The 21915-nt window shown below is 34.6% G+C and overlaps 1 protein-coding gene across 1 annotated transcript; it reads left to right on the top strand.

The window, feature by feature from the left end:
* The first annotated feature begins 543 nt into the window (after nucleotides 1–543).
* LOC132272879 (wall-associated receptor kinase 3-like) lies at nucleotides 544–15029 on the top strand. Its single transcript, XM_059773957.1, has 3 exons — nucleotides 544–588; nucleotides 2306–2933; nucleotides 14782–15029. The coding sequence occupies exons 1-3, from the start codon at nucleotides 544–546 to the stop codon at nucleotides 15027–15029; spliced, it is 921 nt and encodes a 306-aa protein (XP_059629940.1).
* Nucleotides 15030–21915: the final 6886 nt, after the last annotated feature.

The following is a 21915-nucleotide window of genomic DNA, read 5'->3' as shown; positions in this document are numbered from 1 at the left end:
CGTTTAAAGCTAAGATTCCAGGTTAATTCGAAAACCAATGACAATAAATGTATTAAAAACATTAATAGTATGACAAATACTAAAAATAACAATTGAATCAATTATTATCACACACAAATGAACTGTTAACGATATAGGATACACGAGGGCGGTATAAAAACAAATATCTTACTTCTCCACTCTTATTTTTTAGATAGATGACAAGATTCATAAAAGGGTTCACCGTGGTGTGTTTTATAAGCGTATCCAAGAGATTTCACTCAACTCAACCCAACAAAGGCTTTTTTCAACTTTTTGGGATCAGCTACATGAATCATGTCTCGCCACTCCACTCTGTCTAAAGCCTTAACTTTAGTCAAACCAATATCTAAGAGATACATCAACTAAAAAAAAAAAACTAATTAGAAGAGTAAATTATCACATTAGAAAAGGAAAAATGCAACAGCCCCACTTACCTTGGTTCAATTGCTAACAAAACTTTCTCAGCCTAGTTCTTGCTTTTAAAACCGTAAATGATCAATTGTCGCTCAAAATCATACCCCAATGGTCAGTGGGTGCATCGGAATCATACCCCAAATGGTTGCCAAGGTACGTATGTTTCACGGGGATGGCGTAAGGGGAAGCCAGGGTTGCATTCGAGATCAAACTAATCCACCAATATTGCTAATTACTCTATGTAAGTGTGCATTTTGTGAATTTTAGAAACTTCAGCTGCATTGTTTCCCTAGTAGTTGTGGTAAAATTAATTTATAGGAAACTTTATTCAAGTGCTTGGCAAACATTTCTAATGGCCTAATCTTTTTTCTCTTCAATTTTTTTTTTTTTTTTCTTTTTGTTTTTGTTTTAAATTATGTCACTCACACTTATTACTCTTATTATATCACAACCTTCCCTTCAAGAAAAATGAAGAGATGCCACTTGGACTTAAAGTCTTCGGCATTTGCAATTGTATTGTGTTTGGTATAAATTTATTTTTGAAGGGGAAAAAATGTCTTTGCCTTAATGGACAAACATATTTTCTCCATCTACAATTTTTTAAATCAAGGTTATCTTCATACATAATATGTTAACATATTATATAAGCGTAAAAAAAAAAAAAAAGAAAAAAAAAAAGGAAAAAAAAACCTCATCTTATATTCAAAATACGCGAAAACCCTCCTATAAACCCCCTCAATTTTTCAAATTGAGCAAATAAGAATATTTTTTTAAACTAAAAATTAAAATACCTAAAATACTCTTAAGACAAAATAAAATTAAAAAACAAAAACTCTCTCTCAAAACAAAGAGGTTATTTTGAGATTTTTATAAAAGAATTTGTCAAAATCTACCATCAATAATTATCATGGGACAATTTGCTCACATAATTCAAATATTGAATAGTTATATGCACATAATAAGTTGAGCGATGTTTTGTGCAGAATTTTTATATAACAAAGTGTTTTATTGCACTTTACCTATATGTAAATGAAAACTTTTTTTTTTTTTTTTTTTTTTCCCTAGTTGGGACTAACGCACACCGCCTCCACTGAGGATCGAACCCCTAACCTCCCTTTGAAAAGTAGGAGTTGTGTACCACTAGACCACATGCCTGTTGGTTGTAAATGAAAACTTTGATGACATCAAAAACCTCCTATCAAGATTGACTCCAAATCCAAGGTTTGGGAATGATTACATGTATCAGAAGTGATTAGTGGTAGAATAATATTAGGTCATGCACACCAATAACAATAGAAATATACCAATAAAAAAATTAGCAGTGAGTTATGTATTGTTGGAGGCTTCTCTCCAGTGCTCCTTATTTGGTTTTCAGGTTTTATTTTATGTTTTGATAGGCAAACACAGGCCTATTTTGTCACTAGATGTGGAGGTCTCTTTAATAGGGGATGGAGGTCATACTCCTTAAGTTAAGGGTCCAGTGGTATCTTGCTCCCATTTTAGGAAGTATATTGCTACAATTTTTTCAAAGAGGATTGTAAGGGGTAAATTTTTTTAGCCATTTATATATGTTTACTTTTTTTTCATATTTTATTTTTAACAATTGCAAATAATTTTAAGACGATATACGTTTGTTGTTCCTTGTTTTTCCTTTGTCAAGCTTTCCATAAATTTAAGTAAAAATAGAGTTTCAAACAATACTTAACAACTTATTGAATTGCAATATAAAGTCATTTGAGTCCTCTAGGGTTCAATTGATTGAAATGCAGAGCATGAGCGATGAATTTTACTTTGAATTGACTTGATTGTAGGCCTTGGCCTCACAGTTGCATTATTCGTGGGATGCTTTTTGTTATATTGAGGAATCAAGAGGAGAAAATTCATCCAACTTAGAGAAAAGTTTTTTCAACAAAATGGTGGTTTGATGCTACAACAACTTTTTTCAAAACTTGATAGTTCAGCTGAGACCACCAAAATCTTTACTATAGAAGAGGTGAAGAATGCAACCAATAACTTCAGTGAAAGTGAAATTGTCGATCGAGGAGGCTTTGGTACAGTTTATAAAGGAATTTTATCACAAAACAAAATAGTTGCTATTAAAAAGTCCTCTGTAGTCGATCAAAGCCAAGTTGACCAATTTGTTAATGAGGTGATTGTACTTTCCCAAATCAACCATAGAAATGTGGTAAAACTATTGGGTTGTGGTTTAGAGACAGAAGTTCCCTTGTTGGTTTATGAATTTATCACCAATGAGACTCTATACCACAATCTCCATGGAGCAGGTCATTTCTCGTCGATCCCATGGGAAATTTGTCTAAGGATAGCCAAAGAAACTGCAGGAGCATATTTGCACTCTGCAACTTTCATACCGATCATTCACAGGGATGTCAAGTCTACTAACATACTCTTAGACGATAACTTTACTGCAAAAGTCTCAGAATTTGGATCTTCAAGATTAGTTCCGTTAGATAAGACACAGCTAACCACAATGGTGATAGGTGTGTATTTATGGATTTGTCATTGTCAAATACACTCCATATCAACATAAAATACCTACAACCATTTAACTAAAAATGTCTAACGGTAAGTAGGGTTGAACTACGCATTCAAGTGAGTTTTTATTTCCGAACAAGAGATTTTAAAACATTGATTTTAGAGTTTGTCACAAATAATTGAAATAAAATTACAACTACAAAACCATCAAATAGGTAAGTGAGAATCAACAAAAAAAAAAAAAAAAAACATGTAAGTAAAACTAACTTGCATTAAATTAAATGAGAAGAAAAACTTAAAGAAAACATCTTGAATTAAATGAGAAAAGCTTGCATAAAAATTACACAAAGAAATAAACTCTCAAAAACTACAAGTATCTCTCACTATCTAACTCTATCTCCGAAGTGTGCAATTTATAGCCAAATGAAGTAACCCACTTGTAGGCTGTGATGATGGCTTTGCCCAAACTACTTCTTCATTTCCTCACGCCACCTTTCTACTACTCACTTCACTGACGACTTCACATATTAACCACTTCTTCACCTTCTCTTCCTAACTTCTATTTCAACCACTTCTTCACTTTTTCTTTTCTTTTCTTCTCTTTTTTTCTTCTTTCTCTCTCCTCCTTTTCTAACTCATCATCATTCTCTTTTTCTTTTCTTTTCTTCTTCTCTCTCCTCTTTTTCTGGCTCCTACTGTACTTCTTCTCATTTCTTTTTAATTTTCTCTTTTTCTTCTTCTTTAATAATGATGATTTTGTTGTACCTTGGATTTGAACTTGAAACCTCTTGAATGATAATTTGCAAAACACACCAACTTTTCTACAATGCTCCTTGTGTACATTTTTTGTTATAAATAAATACAATCTTCCTTTTGCAGCCAATTTTCACTTATTTTCCATTTTTGTTTCTTTTCTTCTCATTCATGCATTAACACTTACAAAACACAAAACAAACATATAAGAATATTTAAAGAATATAAAACTCTAATTAAAAGCTTATTTTGATATATGAAAAAATAGGTTTTGTGTACTTATCAAATTGCCCCCGAACAAGCTTTTGCTAGTCCTCTAGCAAAGAAAGGCAAAAATAGATAAGTTCACAAAAAAATATTATTTTTATTAACAAAAAGATGTGCCACTTTCGCAAGCTACTTTCGATTGCATTTACCATATGTAATAAGGCTTTAAACCACTAGGTTACCCCCTAGTGGATAAGTTATAACCTCGTGAGGGTTTCCAATGAAGGTACCCACAAACTTCCAAAGAATTGTCCTACATATCTACAAAATGAAAAGTTTTAGAGATGAAAATATCAAGTTCTTTATATACAACAAGCTACTAAGGTATTATAAAAACAAATATTTCAAGAAAGTTCACCCATAAACAACCTAGAAGTAGAGAGTGTGTGTGTGCGAAGTCAACAAAAAATTTATTTTCAAATCCAAGTGATGAAATTCCCAAGTCTTTAAAAAACTATGTTTTGACTTCAAATCTCACGGTAAATATCTCTCTAAAAGAATATCTCTCGAAGATTTGGCTAACTGTATCTCTCAAATGTATGTGAGTAGGAACTCTGTTTCCAAAGTAAAATCAAGCTCACATACTAATTATTTGAAGGATCGATACATATAATAGAAGAGTCTCATAACAGGAATGTTGATCACTTTTGAGAGAATGTCGAGTTACCCACCATAATGCCTTCTTATTTACTATGCACTGTCATACCTTTTCTAAAAACATTATTGAGCTCAGTTTGTACATAAATATTTTTGAGAATGAGGGGTCTTTAAAATATTTGAAAGGAATACTTTACTCTTTTTTTTTTTTTTTTTTTTTTTTTGAAGAGAATATGAATGACTTTTTGATCCCTTTTTCTTTTACATACAGTCATCCCTAACATTTCTCAGAAAAATAACAAGATTACAAAAGGTAATGAATGTATGATAGTACATAGTAAACTAGAAGACTTATGTTTCTCTTAACTCGATGTGATTTCATTCTCAATGATCCACCAAGATAAAGGATTATGAGACTAACAACAAATTTTTATCGCGCTATCCAAGAAATTTGAGCCATCTTGTGACTCGGAGTTAGCGTAAAGCTTTCTAAAAAGATGAAAGGCACAAAAACTCACATGGTTTTAAGTTTCCAGTAATTGATTTCTAGATTCTTGAGAGATTATTCACTTCTTTTTTTCAAGCTGCGACTTTGTACAAAAATATCTCTACTTCTAAATTCCCATGGTGCAATGTCTATCATTATATCATCTTAGTAATAAGCTTAATCTCAATCTAGAATAATGACATCTTTTAACTTTCACAAAGTAGAAAAACAGGATTTTTTTTTTTTTTTTTTTTTTTTTTTGTGAAAAGATTTTCAAAAGAGGTACATGTTTTGATAAATCTGTCTTACCCCCAAACAAAATAAAACACTGTCCCTAGTGTTTGAAAAACAGAACATTGAAAATTGGTGAATGAAATGGACAATGTACTGCTGGAGAAAAAGAAAAATTAGAACGAATTACCTCTGAAGTAAAATCCCTGCAAATAATCATTGCAAAAGAGAGACCAAGTGTTCTAAAATTATGACAGATTGTACCCCCAAACAAAATATAAGCATAGCTAAAGAAATAGAAACAAGGAACTGGGTTGCCTCCCAAGAGCGCTAAATTTAACGTCTTTAGCCAGAAGCAAGTGGGGTAGTACCCCCGGAGAGATCAGTCCGAATAGACAGGATCAATGAGAAGATTTTCCTTAATTTCATGAGACTCGAGCTCAAGAAAAGGCTTTAGGCAATGAACTTTAACTTTAAACAATTCCCTAGTCGTGGGGTCTTGTACCTCAATTGCACCATGACTTGCCACATGTTTGATATAGTATGGGCCGGACCAACGTGACCGTAACTTCCTGGGAAACAATTGAAGATGGGAGTTATACAAAAGTACTTTTTGTTCGGGGGAGAAATCCTTTCAAAGAATGTGTTTGTCATGTTCCAACTTTGTTTTGCCTTTATACATTTTGGAACTCTCATAGGCATCATTTCGAATTTCTTCCAACTCATCAAGCTGGAGTTTCCTATATTCATTGGCTTTATCAGAGTTAAAATTCATAGCCTTAATGGCTAATAAGCACGGTGTTCCAGCTCTACAGGCAAATGACAAGTTTTGCCATAAACTAAACGGTACAGAGACATTCCTATAGGGGTCTTGTAAGCAGTCCAGTATACCCACAAAGCATCCTGAAGCCGAAGGGTCCAGTCTTTCCGTGTAGGATTAACTATTTTTCCCAGTACTTGCTTAATTTCCCTATTAGATACCTCAGATTGACCATTGGTTTGTGAGTGATATGACAGGGCCACTTTGTGAGTGATACCATATTTGGACAATAAACTTCCAAAGACTTTATTACAAAAATGTGAACCATTATCACTTATAATGGCTCGAGGTGTACCAAACCTAGGTAAAATTAAGTCTTTGAAGAAACACACCACAACTCGATGGTCGGCTGTCTTGGTGGCTAAGGCTTCTACCCATTTGGAAACATAATTAACAGCCAGAAGGATGTAAAGACACCCATATGAGGAAGGAAAGGGTCCCATGAAATCAATACCCCAAACATAAAAAATTTCAACAACTAGAATGGGTTATTGGGGCCATTCATTACGTTTGGTAATCTTACCTAACAATTGGCATCTATGACAAGCCAAACAGTAGGTGTGGGTATCCTTGAAAAGGGTGGGCCAATAAAATCTTGACTGTAAGATTTTTACAGCGGTTCTTTTAGAGCTAAAGTGGCCACCACAGGCCTGATCATAGCAGAAAGAAATGACAGATTCTTGGTCTACCTCAAGGACACACCTACGGATGATTTGATCTGGACAATATTTGAACAAGTAAGGGTCGTCCCAAAAATATTCCTTAACCTTAGCTAGGAATTTATCTCTCTCCTGTCTGGACCAAGTTGAAGGAATTTGACCCGTCACAATGTAATTGACAATATCAGCATACCATGGGGCAAGAGTTATTGCAAATATTTGTTCATTCGGAAAAATATCCGAGATTGGAATGGATTTACTAATGGACTCAACAACTAGACGGGACAAATGATCGGCCACCACATTATCAGAGCCTTTCTTATCACGAATCTCAAGGTCAAACTCTTGAAGATGTAAGATCCAACGGATCAACTGAGGTTTGGCATCCACTTTGGAAAGAAGATGTCTTAAGGCAGCATGATCGGTATAGATGATGACCTTGGAACCAATCAAATAGGAGCAAAATTTGTAAAAGGAAAACACGACTGCTAACAATTCTTTCTCCGTGGTGGAGTAATTGATTTGGGCATCATTCAGGGTTTTGCTAGCATAATAGATGACATGTCGTGCTTTCTCAACTTTTTGACCTAAGACAGCTCCTACTGCATAATCCGACGTGTCACACATGATTTCAAAGGGTAAGTTCTAATCTGGCGAACGGATGATGGGTGCAGTGGTGAGAGTTGACTTTAATTGTTCAAAAGCAGAGTGACAGGGATCGGTAAACTTAAAGGGTATATCCTTCCCTAACAGATGGGTGAGAGGTCTTGCTATCTTGCTGAAATCTTTAATGAAACGACGGTAAAACCCAGCATGACCTAAAAAAGCTCTAATATCCCGAACAGTTTTGGGAATGGGTAAACTCAAGATAAGGTCAACTTTAGATTGATCTACCTTAATTCCTGTAGCGGAGATATTATGACCGAGGACAATTCCTTTTTTAACCATGAAATGACACTTTTCCCAGTTAAGAACCAAGTTAGTATCATGACAATGCTGAAGAACAAGAGTAAGATGGTGAAGGCATTACTCAAATAATGAACCAAAGACAGAGAAGTCATCCATGAAGATTTCAAGAAACTTTTCAACCATGTCACTGAAAATACTCATCATACACCGCTGAAATGTAGCAGGTGTATTGCATAAACCAAAAGGCATGTGCCGATAAACAAATGTGCCAAATGGACAGGTGAAAGTGGTCTTATCTTGGTCATCAATGTGGATAGGGATTTAATTATATCCAGAGTAACCATCTAAGAAGAAATAGAAGGATTGACCAGCTAATCTTTCTAACATTTGATCAATAAAAAGCAGAAGGAAATGATCCTTTCAAGTGACAGTATTGAGCTTTCGATAATCAATGCAAACTCGCCATCCAGTTTGGACACGAGTAGGAACCAATTCATTATGGCTATTGGATACGACAGTGATGCCTGATTGTAACTTACCCATTAACTATCAGAAATAGGATAGATGATACCGGCATCAAGAAGTTTGATAATTTCAGCACGAATAACTTCCTTTAAATTAAGGTTAAGTCTCTTTTGGGGCTGCCTATAGGTTTTTGCATCGTTATCTAAATGAATATGATGTTGAACCACTAAAGGACTAATGCTGCGAATATCATCAATGGACCACCCTATGGCTACACGATTTTCCTTAAGAACCTTAAGAAGTTGGGTTTCCTGATTAGTAGTCAAGTCTAAAGCAATTACCATGGGAAAAGTGTTAGACTCACCTAGGTAAGAGTACTTTAAAGTCTCAGGTAGAGGCTTTAGTTCAACCTTGGGTGCATTTTTCTTATTTTCGAGAGCAGTGGTAGCGGGAACAGATAATGATTAAAACCTAATCTTCGGTGGTTCAAAGATTGGAGTGGAATCGAGTAAAGCATTGACCTCACCAATATAACTATCCGCATCAAACTCATCACAAAAATGTGCTAGACACTGTTGGAGTGAATCCTCAGGGTAAGAGTTCTCAAAGTTGTGAGCGGCTAATGACTCAATGAGACAAATTTCTTCAATGGAATCTGAGTTAGGGGGTTGCTTCATCAAATTAAACATATTGACTTCCAATTTCATGTTTCCAAAGGTTAGAGTCATACTACCATTTCGACAATTGATCACAGCATTAGCAGTAGCTAAGAATGGTCGACCTAAGATAATAGGAATTTGTGTACCTTGGGTAGGTTGGGTATCGAGAACAATGAAATCAACCGGGTAATAGAAATTAGTTATTTTCACTATCACATCTTCATTTATATCTCGTGGAATTTTGACAGAACGATTAGCTAATTGGATCCTAACATAAGTTTTCTTCAAATTATTCAAGCCTAGCTCCAAATAAACTGAATATAGTAACAAATTCACACTAGCATCGAGATCCAACAAAGCATGGTCAGCAAACGTTTCTCCAATCCTACAAATGATAGTTGGACTCCCAGGGTCTTTATGTTTAACCACGGCTTGATTTTGTAGGAAGAAAGAACAATTTTGGGCTATGAAAGCTTCTTTGGGGATGTTGGTTTTCCTTTTGACTAAATCTTTGATGAACTTTGCATAAGACAGAACTTGTTTAATAGCAGTGAGAAATAGAATATTGATTTGAAGATTTTAAAAAATATCTAAAATATCACTGTATTGTGACTCCTTCTTATTGTTGACTAGTTGAGAAGGAAATGGGGCGGGGGGAACATAAGACTGAAGATGGATTGGATCAGATTCGGAACCTTGGTCCTCTTTGGTGTTGGGTAGGTCTGATGCACTAGACTTGGATGGTGCACTTGTAGCTTGGGTGGGTAGCTTAACTTGATTATTGACTTTCTTCCCTGACTGAAGGGTTAAGATGGAGTTCACTTGATTATTTGATTTGTCAGTGTGAAGAGAAGTTCCAATGTGATTCACTTCTTTACCTCTTGGATTAATTTCAGGTTGGCTAGGTAAGGTACCCTTTTGTCTTTCAAATAGTGCAGAAGTGAGTTGAGTCAACTGACTGTGGATAGATTACTGAAATTAGAGTTAACTCTGAGTTAAAAGGTTAAAGTGATTCTCTAACTTTTGAATTCTTTGATCTGATTACTTGTTAGATTGATCAAGATTAAGGGCAAGCATTTTTAGAGTGTTCTCATAATTGGTAGCACGGTGGTGCAATAGGACAGGAGCAACATAATTGCTCATTGGATCAATTGCAAATTCTCTATTTTGATTGAACTGATTGTTCTTAGGAAAATATCCTGGAGGGACAAGAGGACCTTAAGGTTGTGCTGGCCTATTGGGATTACCTTGGAAACCGGGAGGACCACCTAAGTTTTGTGGAGGCAAATTTTGTCGCCACGAAAAATTCGGATGGTTTCTAGTATCGGGATGATATGTCTGATTAAAGGAATTAGCTGTCGGTTTCCTATAGGTATTATAGGCACAAACTTGTGCATCTGAAGGTTCAGATGTACAGTAGATTGGACAAGCCTTAGTGGGATGAGATGAACTTGAACAAACATTGTATTTTGCAGGTGTTGACATGAAAGCAAAGGCATCAAATTTTTTATTCAAATCTTTGACTCCTTCCACTAGACTTTGCATCACTGATTTGAATTCAGGTTCGAGTTTGATCTCAAAAGGATTGGAAGTTCTTTTGGAGGGATCATTCCTAGAGAATTCGTCATCACAAGGGTTCCAATTCTAACTTTGGTCATTCTCAGCAAGTTCTTTTAAGAAAGCATAAGCTTCTTCCGGAGTTTGGGATTTGAACTTTCCTTGGTGCATTGACTCAATCATGGTTCGGTTAGTAGGAGAAAGCCCTTTATAGAAAGAATGAAACAATTGTGCTTTCTCAAGGCCATGATGTGGGCATTTGAGAAACAAATCATGAAAACGCTCCCAAGTTTGATGGAATTGTTCTTCATTTTTTCCTTTGAAAGTGCTTATGGCATCTCTCATTAACTCAGTTTTTTGCATTGGATAAAACTTGTTCATGAATTTTTTAACAAGTTCATCCCATATTCTAATGGAGTTTGGAGGAAGAGAGTTGAACCATGAGGAATCTTTATCATCTAAGGACAGCGGAAACAGACGCAATTTGACACCCTCATCAACTAAATACTGATTTTTGAAAGTACTACAAATGGTTAGAAACTTCCCCAAATGGACATAAGGTTGTTTACTTTCAAATCCATGGAATTTAGGCAACATATTGATGATATCGGCTCTAATCTCAAATTGAGGCCCGATTGGAGGAAGAACAATACAATTGGGTGGATTGGCTATGATAGGGTCATAATAGTCATTCAAAGTTCTAAGAGCAGGTGGGACAACCGGTTGTGCTGGTGGAACAAGTGGTGGAACTGGTGGATCCATAGGAGAATAATTGGATTTGGAAGAAAGTAACGATACTTTCTCCAAAGCAAAGATTGAAGGATCACTGGAATAACGGATTAATTGTTTGTTAACTCTTAACCAGTTGGGCATACAAAATGGACATCAAAGAGCACACGATTTTTATTTTTTTATTTTTATTTTTCAGGGAAAGCCCTTGAGAATTAGATCCTAAAAATGGGCTAGACACTGGAGTGCAAACACAAATCACACAAATATTTTTTGGCTTTTTAATCTTGAGCTTAAATTCAAGGATGATGATTTTTTTCTAAAGTAATTAAAGCTTCTATGAAAAAGCTCCTACTCTCTTCTAGAATAATTAGAGGCTTACCAATTAAGGCCTGCCAATAGGACAACCAGGAAAGTTTCCAGGAAGTGTGGGGAGGACGAGGCCTGTTTAATGACGGTACACTCACACCCTTAGACAAAACTTTCCTTAGACATTGTCGAGTTGGAAAGTACTCATTGGAGTGACCAAAAATTAATTTTGTCCTAGAGGATCCTATGAGCTATGTGAAAAACCTTATGGCCAATGTCTTCTTGATTTTAAAATTAAATTAAATTTGGCTCGAGTTTGACAAATGTAAGGATTTAATGATTTGTGGGCCACGGAAAACGGGTAATGAAATCCCGACCGTATCTTGTTTGGGTTTTGCCCTTAAGTATCTTATGCAAATGCTAATTAAAAGATTCACAAATAAAACAACCAAAAAAAAAAAAAAGGGAGTGAGAGTATGATTTTTTTTTTTTAAGATAAAGAAATACAAAAATAAAATCGAAGAAATTGTGAACCTAAGGTTACGTCTAAGTTATTCCATCCTAAAATTTGCATGCAAAAGTTAATCACCTAAAAAAAAACTAAGTTTTCCTGGTCTAAAAAAAAAAAAAATGAAACCGCTAACGAGAGATTTGAGGTATTTACTTGAAAAATAAAGCTATCGTTTGTCGTTTTTTCCAAGTGTGCTCCAACGAGAATATCCAAGCTTTGAATGCTCCAAAATGAGTCTCCAATTCGAATCGACAATTTTTTTTTCTTTTTCCTTTGTTTTTTTTTTTTTTTCCTTTTTTGAGACTGGTTTACCACAGAACCAGTTTGTAGAACTGGTTTAGATTCTTGTCCAGGTCTGAACTAGGACAATGCTACACTTGTAGCCAGTGGCTATTTGGATTTCTTTGATTATATATATATATCCAAAATACAAGTACTGTCCCAATCCACAACCAGAGACCAAGGAGTTCACGGCGAAGAGGAACGGCCGGCAGTTCCCGGAGAGACGGATTGTGAACGGCGGCTGGAATGGACCGGCGATGAGCACGGCTATGAACTTGCGGGGCGGCGAGATTGCGCAGCGGTGGACTTGTCTGAACTCGGTTGCGATCTCGGATGAACTTGGTTGGATTGGACGGCGGTTTCGGCCTCGGTCAGCTCTGCTAGATGAGGCCGGTGGTGGAGATCTCGGATGATGAAGGCGGATATGAACTCGTCTGGAACGGGCCGGTGATGAGCCCGGCTGTGAATCACTTGGTACGGCTGTGGATGACTTGGCCGGGAGGACTCGGCGGCGAGCTTGCGAGCAAGGTGGACGGGCTATGGGCGGGCGGCAAGCGAGGCTGTGCACGCCGGCGATAGAAGAACAGCGGGGACGAATGGGTGCGGCTTCGGCTGTGATGAAGCCGGTCGGTGGGCTTAACGGCGAAGATGGACGACGGGCAAGATTTGCCGGCTGTGGAGTAGCGGTGATGAGCAGCGAACTAGCGATGGGTTGTGAAGAGCTCTGATCCGGCCGTGAGGACGGCTGGTGGTGAGAGCTCGGCTATGGAGAGCTCGACTGCAGACGGCGGCGGAGATGAACGGTTCGCGGATGAAGACGGGCGGGTACAACGGCGGCTCGGAATGGCGGTAGAACTGAATCGCCTTGAGCAAGAGAAGAACCCACCGGCGACGATGGAGGACGGGAACAGTGGTTGTACAGCGAGCATGGAGAAGCCAAGCTTCTTGTTCTGTAAATGGGTTTCGAAATTTTTTTTTTTTACTCACAGTATAACACAGTTGGAAGAAGATGTATATATATATACATATAAATAAAAAATAAAAAAAAAAAAAAAAAAAAAAAAACAAACACAAGCACAAAACAGTAAGCAAAAATTTCACTCTTTGTTTTTTTTAAACTAAAACTGAGAGTAGAAGAAAAACAGAAGAACAATAATTTTTTTTTTTTTTTTTTTTTTTTTTTTTTAAAATAAAACTTAGGTGCCTAAGTGATCAAAACAGAGATAAATTTTTTTTTTTTTTTAAAATAATTGCTTAAAGAAAATAAGCACAACAAATTTTTTTTTTTTAATTGAAAAAAAATAGAGTAACAAAAGAACCTAAGCCTAAACAGTAAGCAAAAAGGCTTACTCTTCCAGTGTAGGAGCAAAACGAAATACAGAAAATAACAAATAAAATAAAATATAAAAGCCCAAATTACCAAATAGAAAAGTGATAAAGAATAAAAGATAGATTAATCCAAAATTAAAAAATCAACTTTAAATCGGCAATGGCGTCATTTGATAGGTGTGTATTTATGAATTTGTCATTATCAATAGGTGTGTATTTATGAATTTGTCATTATCAAAAACACTCCATATCACCATAAAATACCTATAACCATTTAACTAAAAATGTCTAACGGTAAGTAGGGTCGAACCATGGGAGTTTTTGTTTCCGGACAAGAGATTTTAAAACATTGATTTTAGAGTTTGTCACAAATAATTGAAATAAAATTACTACTACAAAACCATCAAATAAGTAAGTGAGAATAAAAAATAAAAAAAATGTAAATAAAACTAACTTGCATTAAATTAAATGAGAAGAAAAACTTTAAGAAAACATCTTGCATTAAATGAGAAAAGCTTGCGTAAAAATTACGTAAACAAATAAACTCTCAAAAACTACAAGTGTCTCTCACTATCTAACTCTATCTCTAACTATCCAACTCTGCCTCCGAAGTGTGCAATTTATAGTCAAATGAAGTAACCCACTTGTAGGTTGTGATGATGGCTTTGTCTAAACTACTTCTTCATTTCCTCGCGCCACCTTTCTGTTGCTCACTTCATGGACCACTTCACATATCAACCAGTTTACCTTTTCTTCCTAACTTCTATTTCAACCACTTCTTCACTTTTTCTTTTCTTCTCTTCTTTTCTTCTTCTCTCTTCTTCTTTTCTAACTCATCATCATTTTCTTTTTCTTTTCTTTTCTTTTCTTCTTTCTCTCTCCTCCTTTTCTGACTCCTGCTGCACTTCTTCTCTTTTCTTTTTAATTTTCTCTTTTTCTTCTTCTTCAATAATGATGTGGCATGTGATTGACTATGTAGCAAAAATATAACACCATTTTTTTGCACCTTGGATTTGAACTTGAAACCTCTCGAATGATAATTTGCATAACACACTAACTTTCCTACAATGCTCATTGTGTACATTTTTTGTTATAAATAAATACAATCTTCCTTTTGCAGTCAATTTTCACTTATTTTTCATTTTTGTTTCTTTTCTTCTCATTCATGCATTAATACCTACAAAACACAAAACAAGCATATAAGAATATTTTAATAATATAAACTCTAATTAAAAGCTTATTTTGATGCATGAAATAATAGGTTTTATGTACTTATCAAATGGTTCAAGGAACGTTTGGCTACTTAGACCCTGAATATTTCCATACAGGCCACTTGTCAGAGAAAAGTGATACATATAACTTTGGAGTGATCCTTATGGAGCTACTTACAGGTATAAAAGCACTTTCTTTTGATAAACCAGGGGAAGAGAGAAATTTAGCCACATACTTCCTTTCTTCAAAGAAAGAGAATCGGTTGTCCTTAATTCTAGATGATCGAATTGTGAATGAGGGTAACACGGATGAACCAACGGGCTAGTGGCCTAGCGGTATTCGCCTCTTACTTCTCAAAGGGAGGTCAGGGGTTCAAGTCTCGAAAAAGACAAGTATGTGTAAGTACCAACTAAGAAAAAAAAAAAAAAAAAAAAAAAAAAAAGCGTAACACGGATGAGATGCTTGAAGTTGCAAACATTGCATAGAGTTGTCTAAGATTGAAGTGGAACGAACAACCTACAATGAGGGAAGTGGCAATGGAGCTTGAGGGACTAACAAGAGTGGAGAAGCACCTTCTGACTAGTATCAAAGTGAATCAAGATGAGACCAAGTTCTTACTAAGTGGATCATTCAACTCTCATGGCATCACAACTGGATGTGATAGTCTCAAGGACAAAGACGTAATACCATTAGAGGTTGATCACGGCCATCTAGCGTCTTGCAGCAATATGAGTAGGACAATGACAGGGGTTCCAATATACCAAGGGGCATCTGGTGCACTTAAGTGGGACACAATTTGATGCACTTAAATGGAAAACATGTATGCCCTATTTTAGTGTATGTTTCAGTTGATTGTTCCCGTGAAACAACTACTCTTCATCTAGAGATTTGTTTTAATCCATGTAATTTGAATATTACATAATGTAGTTTTTTTTTTAATGTAACAAGAACTTCATGATAATCAACAGGCCTGTGACCTAGCGGTATAAGTTTCCTATTTTTTAAAAGGAAGTCAAGGGTTCGAATCTCTGTGGAGGCACTGTGAAGAAAAAAAAAAAAAAAAAAAAAAAAAAAGGGACCTTCATGATACTTCACTTGCCGGGAAAAAACGAAAATGGTGATACCATTGTTCTTTCTCGCTCCTAAATAACAGTAGTAGTTGTCTAAAAAATTGACTAAGATATTTTTGTTATGATATTATTAATAAACTTTTCTTTTACTCTGTTCAAGATACTGAGGTTAGGGCCATTCAATTTTCGTATGGTATTATGATCAACCAAACTCAAGGTGATTGACCTGCATAGAATTTTTTGCATAAAATAATTCAATAAAATTATAATTTATTATTATTATTATTATTGGCTAAAAACACACTAACACACTCACTTTTGTTTTTATGGAAACTCAAACTCTCCACTTTCTACTTTGAAGAGTGAGAAAGTAATAGCATAGGACTACAAAGCCTTTGGTAATAAAATTATATGATAAAATTACGTAGATTTATTAATTGATTATTTTCTTGTTATGTTATTTATTTTGTTTATTCTATTGGCGTAAATAGTATTACTTTTTTTAAATAATAATTCTTTTCAAGTGAAAAAAAAGGCAGACATTTTTTTTTTTTCATGAAAAACAGGGCAGACTAACCAAATTGAATGGAAGATGAATTATAAATTTGAACGAAACGTTAAGGAATGTTGCTTGTTTGAATATGGGAAATAATAATAATAATAAAAAAAATAATAAATAAATAAAAAATTGATCCTCTCATTTAAAGATCTGCAACTGAAAATAATAAAATATGAGTAATGATACTCACACAAACCATATACAGTGAATTGTCTAACTGAATGACTTTTTTATTAATTATTTATGTTTTTTACAAGTGAAGGACCTCACCTCCTTATTTGTAACAATTACTTATTTATACAAGTGTAGACCTAACAATTCACTGCAAGTAATTGATACAACACTCATTTTTCAAAATCTTATATTATGATGTGTCGTGTTTCGTATTGCAGTTAATTTTTAGTTTATTTATGCTTGTAGTCACAGTTATTTTCCTTTACAGTGTATTTATGCCTCGTGGGAAAGACTTGTATAGTTCTATTGCAATTGTTAATTGAAAGAAGTAGAATCGATTATCGTGTCCACCAATGCTTATTTGGAATGCAAGTATCAAACTGGAGATGCCCATACAAAATTCTCAAAATTAAGTCTTCAAACTGGGAACAGAGCAGCTAAATGGCTTCACAATGTGTTATTAGGCTACCAGTACTGTTCATGGCTTCAAAAGCTCAAGTACTAATATGACCCCTTTCTTTGATCTTTACAAACTTCTTTCTTTGATGAAGATTGAAAATATCACAAACTATTTCTTTCATTTTCGAGGACTTCATTTTTTTGTGCACGAGACGTTCTGTAGTGATACGGCTAATCGAGATTGGAATTGAATCTAAAAACTTTGCATTAATTTGAGAGCTTCATACAAACTCAGCTACATCAAATTTGAGAAAAATCAGTTGCATGTTTTGTTAAAGCTATTTGCTAAGCAAAATACTAGTGACAACTTCAGAATAACAACCTGACAGTGGCATTTATACTTTGAAAAAGCACGGAATGGATTAGGCTTTTTGGGAAATAAAAAAAAAAAAAAGCCCAATTTAAATCCAATTTAATATATCTAATGTGATAATTAAAAATAATAGATTGAGTTATGCTACATCACCCGACTACTCCGACAGTCCTCAAAGACTGGTGGGTCTCACATCCGCCTTCGAGTAACTTGTGACTTTGTGTGTAGTTATCGCTAGCCGTGTATTATGGAATTTTCCAGAATAATATCTAAGTAGGAAACGACTTTGTGAGTAGTCATCGTTACTTGAGTATTGTAAAATTTTTCAAAATAATATCTAAATAGGAAATGACTTTTGTGACAAGTCATAGCTACCCTAGTATTATAGAGTTTTCCAAAATAAGAAACTCATCACAACTTTCCTTGACTGGGTGGTGTTTTGTTGAAGCCCCCCAGTTCACAAGTCTGGTGGACTAGTCAAGCCAATGAATTATCCAAGGTTCTGGCCTCCATTGGTTTATTAATTGTAAGACCTATCTAACTTAATTTAGGATGGAACTTGTGTGGTTGGAGTGAAGTCTTGAAGACCCCAATTCCATTGGCCAATGGGTTTAGCAGTCCAAGTCATTAATTAGTTTGTTTGATTATAGGAATTATTGAATAGAAAAGAGCTTGAGATGTAACTGTGTTACTATGGTCGCTCAAGAAATTATTTGCCCTAAGAAGTATTCAAACCTTACACCTGATATTTCAAGAGGCGTGTGAATTAAGTTCTTATATATCCACTTAAGTCAATTCATTAAAGTTCACATAAACATATGAAAAAATTAAAATTTTAGTTGTTGATATTATGTCACATTATTGATAGGTTAATAGTATAATTTTTTTATTAAAAAAATTAATAAAAAAATTAGAAATGCAATCTTAATTAGGTAAGTAAAAAAATTGTAATGTTTGTGATTTTTATATATTTATATATAAATGTGTGGTAGTAATTTTTTTTAAAAAAAAAAGAAAAGTCAAAATAGAATTTTTCTTAGTGAGACCCACCACTAATGCACATTTGTATGGCCAAGTGGCCATTTGACCTCTCATTTTCTCTCTCCCCGTAAAAGCTCCCTCTCCCTCATTTTCATTTTTTTTTCTTTTCTTTTTTGCTTCAAGCTTTAGACATTGATTTCTCTCTCATTTTTAAGAGATTTTTGGATCTTCAAGTTAATGTAAGCAATTTCATCTTTGGCCAACCATAGGATTCTCGAAAATTGGGTTGGAATTGGGGTTTTTGCATTCTTTGAAGTAGGGGTGCTCTAATATATAATTTATTAGATTTCTTGTGAAGTTTTCTTTTAATTAGACTCTAGGCATGCTTAAATTTAATTTTTCTTGATTATGTTTGTTGTGGCTGTTGGTATTTAAGTGATAAAAGCATACTAGGTGTTAAGTGAGCTTAGAAATATGATTAAACCTTTTGTGGTGAATAAGCAGGTTTAGTGTTGATGTATTATATGCCTATGTTTTTAAATTGCTATGAAAAGTGATGTAGTAATTATGAAAATGAATTATTATATTTTATACTTTATCTATTTAAGTTGTTGGATTTGCTAATTGAAAGTATGTAAAATGCAATGATTTAGAAAGTATGATAATGTGATATTGTGTGAGAATTCATATTTTAAGCATACTTGAATGATGTGCCTGAAATGTAGGAAATATCTATATTGTTATGTCATTGAAGGATTTGCATAGTTCATGCTTTATCGTTAGGAAAGTAAAAAGGAAAAAGTTTATTTTAAAAACAAATGAAATTATTTTTTGGAGAAAAGTTTTTGAAAAGTGTTGTGAAAATCCGAACGCCTAGGAGGCGCCTAGTGGTTCGTGCTGTTAGTGTGATCTAGAGGGGGGCTAGAGAGAGATTCTAGTGTGGTTGAGCTACCTAGGCCCAAACGACGCCATGGAAGTGCCATGTGGTCGGGAAAAGTTAGCCAACCCCTCCCTCGTGACGCCTTGGAGGTGTCTTGGGTCAGATAGCACTAACGGTTTAGAGGATTGAAACGGTATCATTTTGGAAATGGGGAGCGATATTGCATAGTATGGCATTGCATTGGCATACATTGTATATTTGGTGGTTAGACGACTTGAGTATGCATTGTTGGTATTATCGTTGTTTTGCTTGTTTTCTCCGAGGCATGACCCCACTTACCTGTACTCTATTCCTTATGTGAATTCACGGGGTCAAAAGAAGTGTGTCTTAGACACTTCCTACTTAGTTTATACTCACCCTTTTAATATTTTTTCAGGACACGGAAAGGAAGTAGCGGACAACACTCCTTCATAAGTTTTGATGGGTTAGTGGACTGTTTTGACATATTTTGTAGCTATGATCGTAATTTTTTTATAAGCCTTGGGGTGGCACGTATATTATGTATCGACCTTGAAATTGATCATAGTGCCTTAAACGATCTCAGGTTCAAGTAATGACCTGGTTAACTATTCAGACCCTCGAATTTGAATTGTTACAAAAAAAGAAAATTTTAATTTAGGATGGAACTTATGTGGTTGGAGTGAAGTCTTGAAGATCCCAATTCCACTGGCCAATGGGTTTAGCAATCTAAGTCATTAGTTTGTTTTATTATAGGAATTATTGAATAGAAAAGTGCTTGAGATGTAACTGTGATACTATGGTCCCTCAAGAAATTATTTTCCATAAGAAATATTCAAATCTTACACCTATATTTCAAGAGGCGTCGGAATTAAATTCTTATCCACTTAAGCCAATTCCTTAAAGTTCACATAAACATATGAAAAAATTAAAATTTTAGTTGTTGATATTATGTCACATTATTGGTAGGTTAATAGTATAATTTTTTTATTAAAAAAAAAAAAAAATAGAAATGCAATCTCAATTAGGTAAGTAAAAAAAAGAAAATTTTAATTTTGGATGGAACTTGTGTGGTTGGAGTGAAGTCTTGAAGACCCCATTTTCACTGGCCAATGGGTTTAGCAGTCTAAGTCATTAGTTTGTTTTATTATAGGAATTATTTAATAGAAAAGTGCTTGAGATGTAACTGTGATACTATGGTCCCTCAAGAAATTATTTTCCCTAAGAAATATTCAAATCTTACACCTGATATTTCAAGAGGCGTCTGAATTAAATTCTTATCCACTTGAACCAATTCCTTAAAGTTCACATAAACATATGAAAAAATTAAAATTTTAGTTGTTGATATTATGTCACATTATTGGTAGGTTAATAGTATAATTTTTTTATTTAAAAAAAAAAAATAGAAATGCAATCTCAATTAGGTAAGTAAAAAAGAGAAAATTTTATTTAGTCCATAAAGTTTTAAGTAAGCCATACTTTATGTGTATTTTTTAAGGACAGACAAATGAATCCCTTCTTTATAAAATGTTACTTTTTACAAGGGTGCCTTTTTTTTTTTTTTTGTTCCTGAATTGTGTTTATATTATTGATACAAATAAACAATAATGTACATAAGGAAGCTCTTTACGCGCCTTTCTTTTCCAAAATCTTTTAATGCGCCTGGTTTGAAGTGTTGGAAGTATGTTCGGAGGTCTGGATGGTTTCGTCCACTACATCGTTCAAACTACAAAGTAATTTTAGTACTTCTAAAATAATATACGGGTTAAAACAATGAAAAGAGAGTGTTATTGGAAACATGCATGATTTGAAGCCTGGAATAAACACATCATATTTAATTATATATTCCAATACAAGTTATGAATTGTAACATAATCTAATTTTTGGTACAATGGTGTGGTTGAGATGAGGTCTTGAAGCCTTGAACTGGTATATGACATTTATCAGGGACCCACTGGGCCACTTGCACCCCCTACGTGGCCCGCCTATTAAATATATATAACAATTTTATATATATATATATATGAAAATTTTAATGTTACATTTCCTTAAAATTATTAGTTTTTGAAATTATCTATTAATTTTCTAGTTCTTTTCTTTTTAAATTCCTTAAAATTACGTGCCAATGATCAATATATGTACTCCATAAGCATTGTGAAAGTGAAAATACCATATCCCCATTGAGATTAGGCCTAATTATACACGATATTTCTATTGTTTTATAAATTACACCAACCTCTTTCCAAACTAACCATTAAGTTTGATTGCCACCTATAAATATTCACCTTAGACTAGAGAAGGAAATATCCTACAAAGAATAACCTCCACTTACTCTGTAGTTGGTGTAGTTTGTGAGTAGTCGTCACTAGCCGAGTATAATAGAGTTTCTCAAAAAAATATCCAAGTAGGAAACGACTTTGTGAGTAGTTATCGCTACCCAAGTATTGTAGAGTTTTCAAAAATAATATTTAGGTAGGAAACTCATCACAACTTTCATTGGCTGGGTGGTGTTTTGTTGAAGCCCCGCAGTTCACAAGTCCGGTGGACACAAAGCCATAGAATAATTATCCAAGGTTCTGTCCTCCATTGGTTTATTAATTGTAAGAGCTATCTTTAGGATGGAACTTGTGTGGTTGGTGTGAAGTCTTGAAGACCCCAATTCCACTGGCCAATGGGTTTAGCAGTCTGACTAAGTCATTAGTTTGTTTTATTATAGGAATTATTGAATAGAAAAACAAACAACAGGCAAGTGCTTGA

Source organism: Cornus florida, unplaced genomic scaffold (assembly GCF_030987335.1).
Source record: "Cornus florida cultivar Cherokee Brave unplaced genomic scaffold, ASM3098733v1 CherokeeBrave_3.0.0_Hap2_Chr09, whole genome shotgun sequence".
Taxonomy (NCBI): Eukaryota; Viridiplantae; Streptophyta; class Magnoliopsida; order Cornales; family Cornaceae; genus Cornus; species Cornus florida.
The sequence above is the reverse complement of the archived record's forward strand: the minus strand, read 5'-3'. Positions and strand labels throughout refer to the sequence as shown.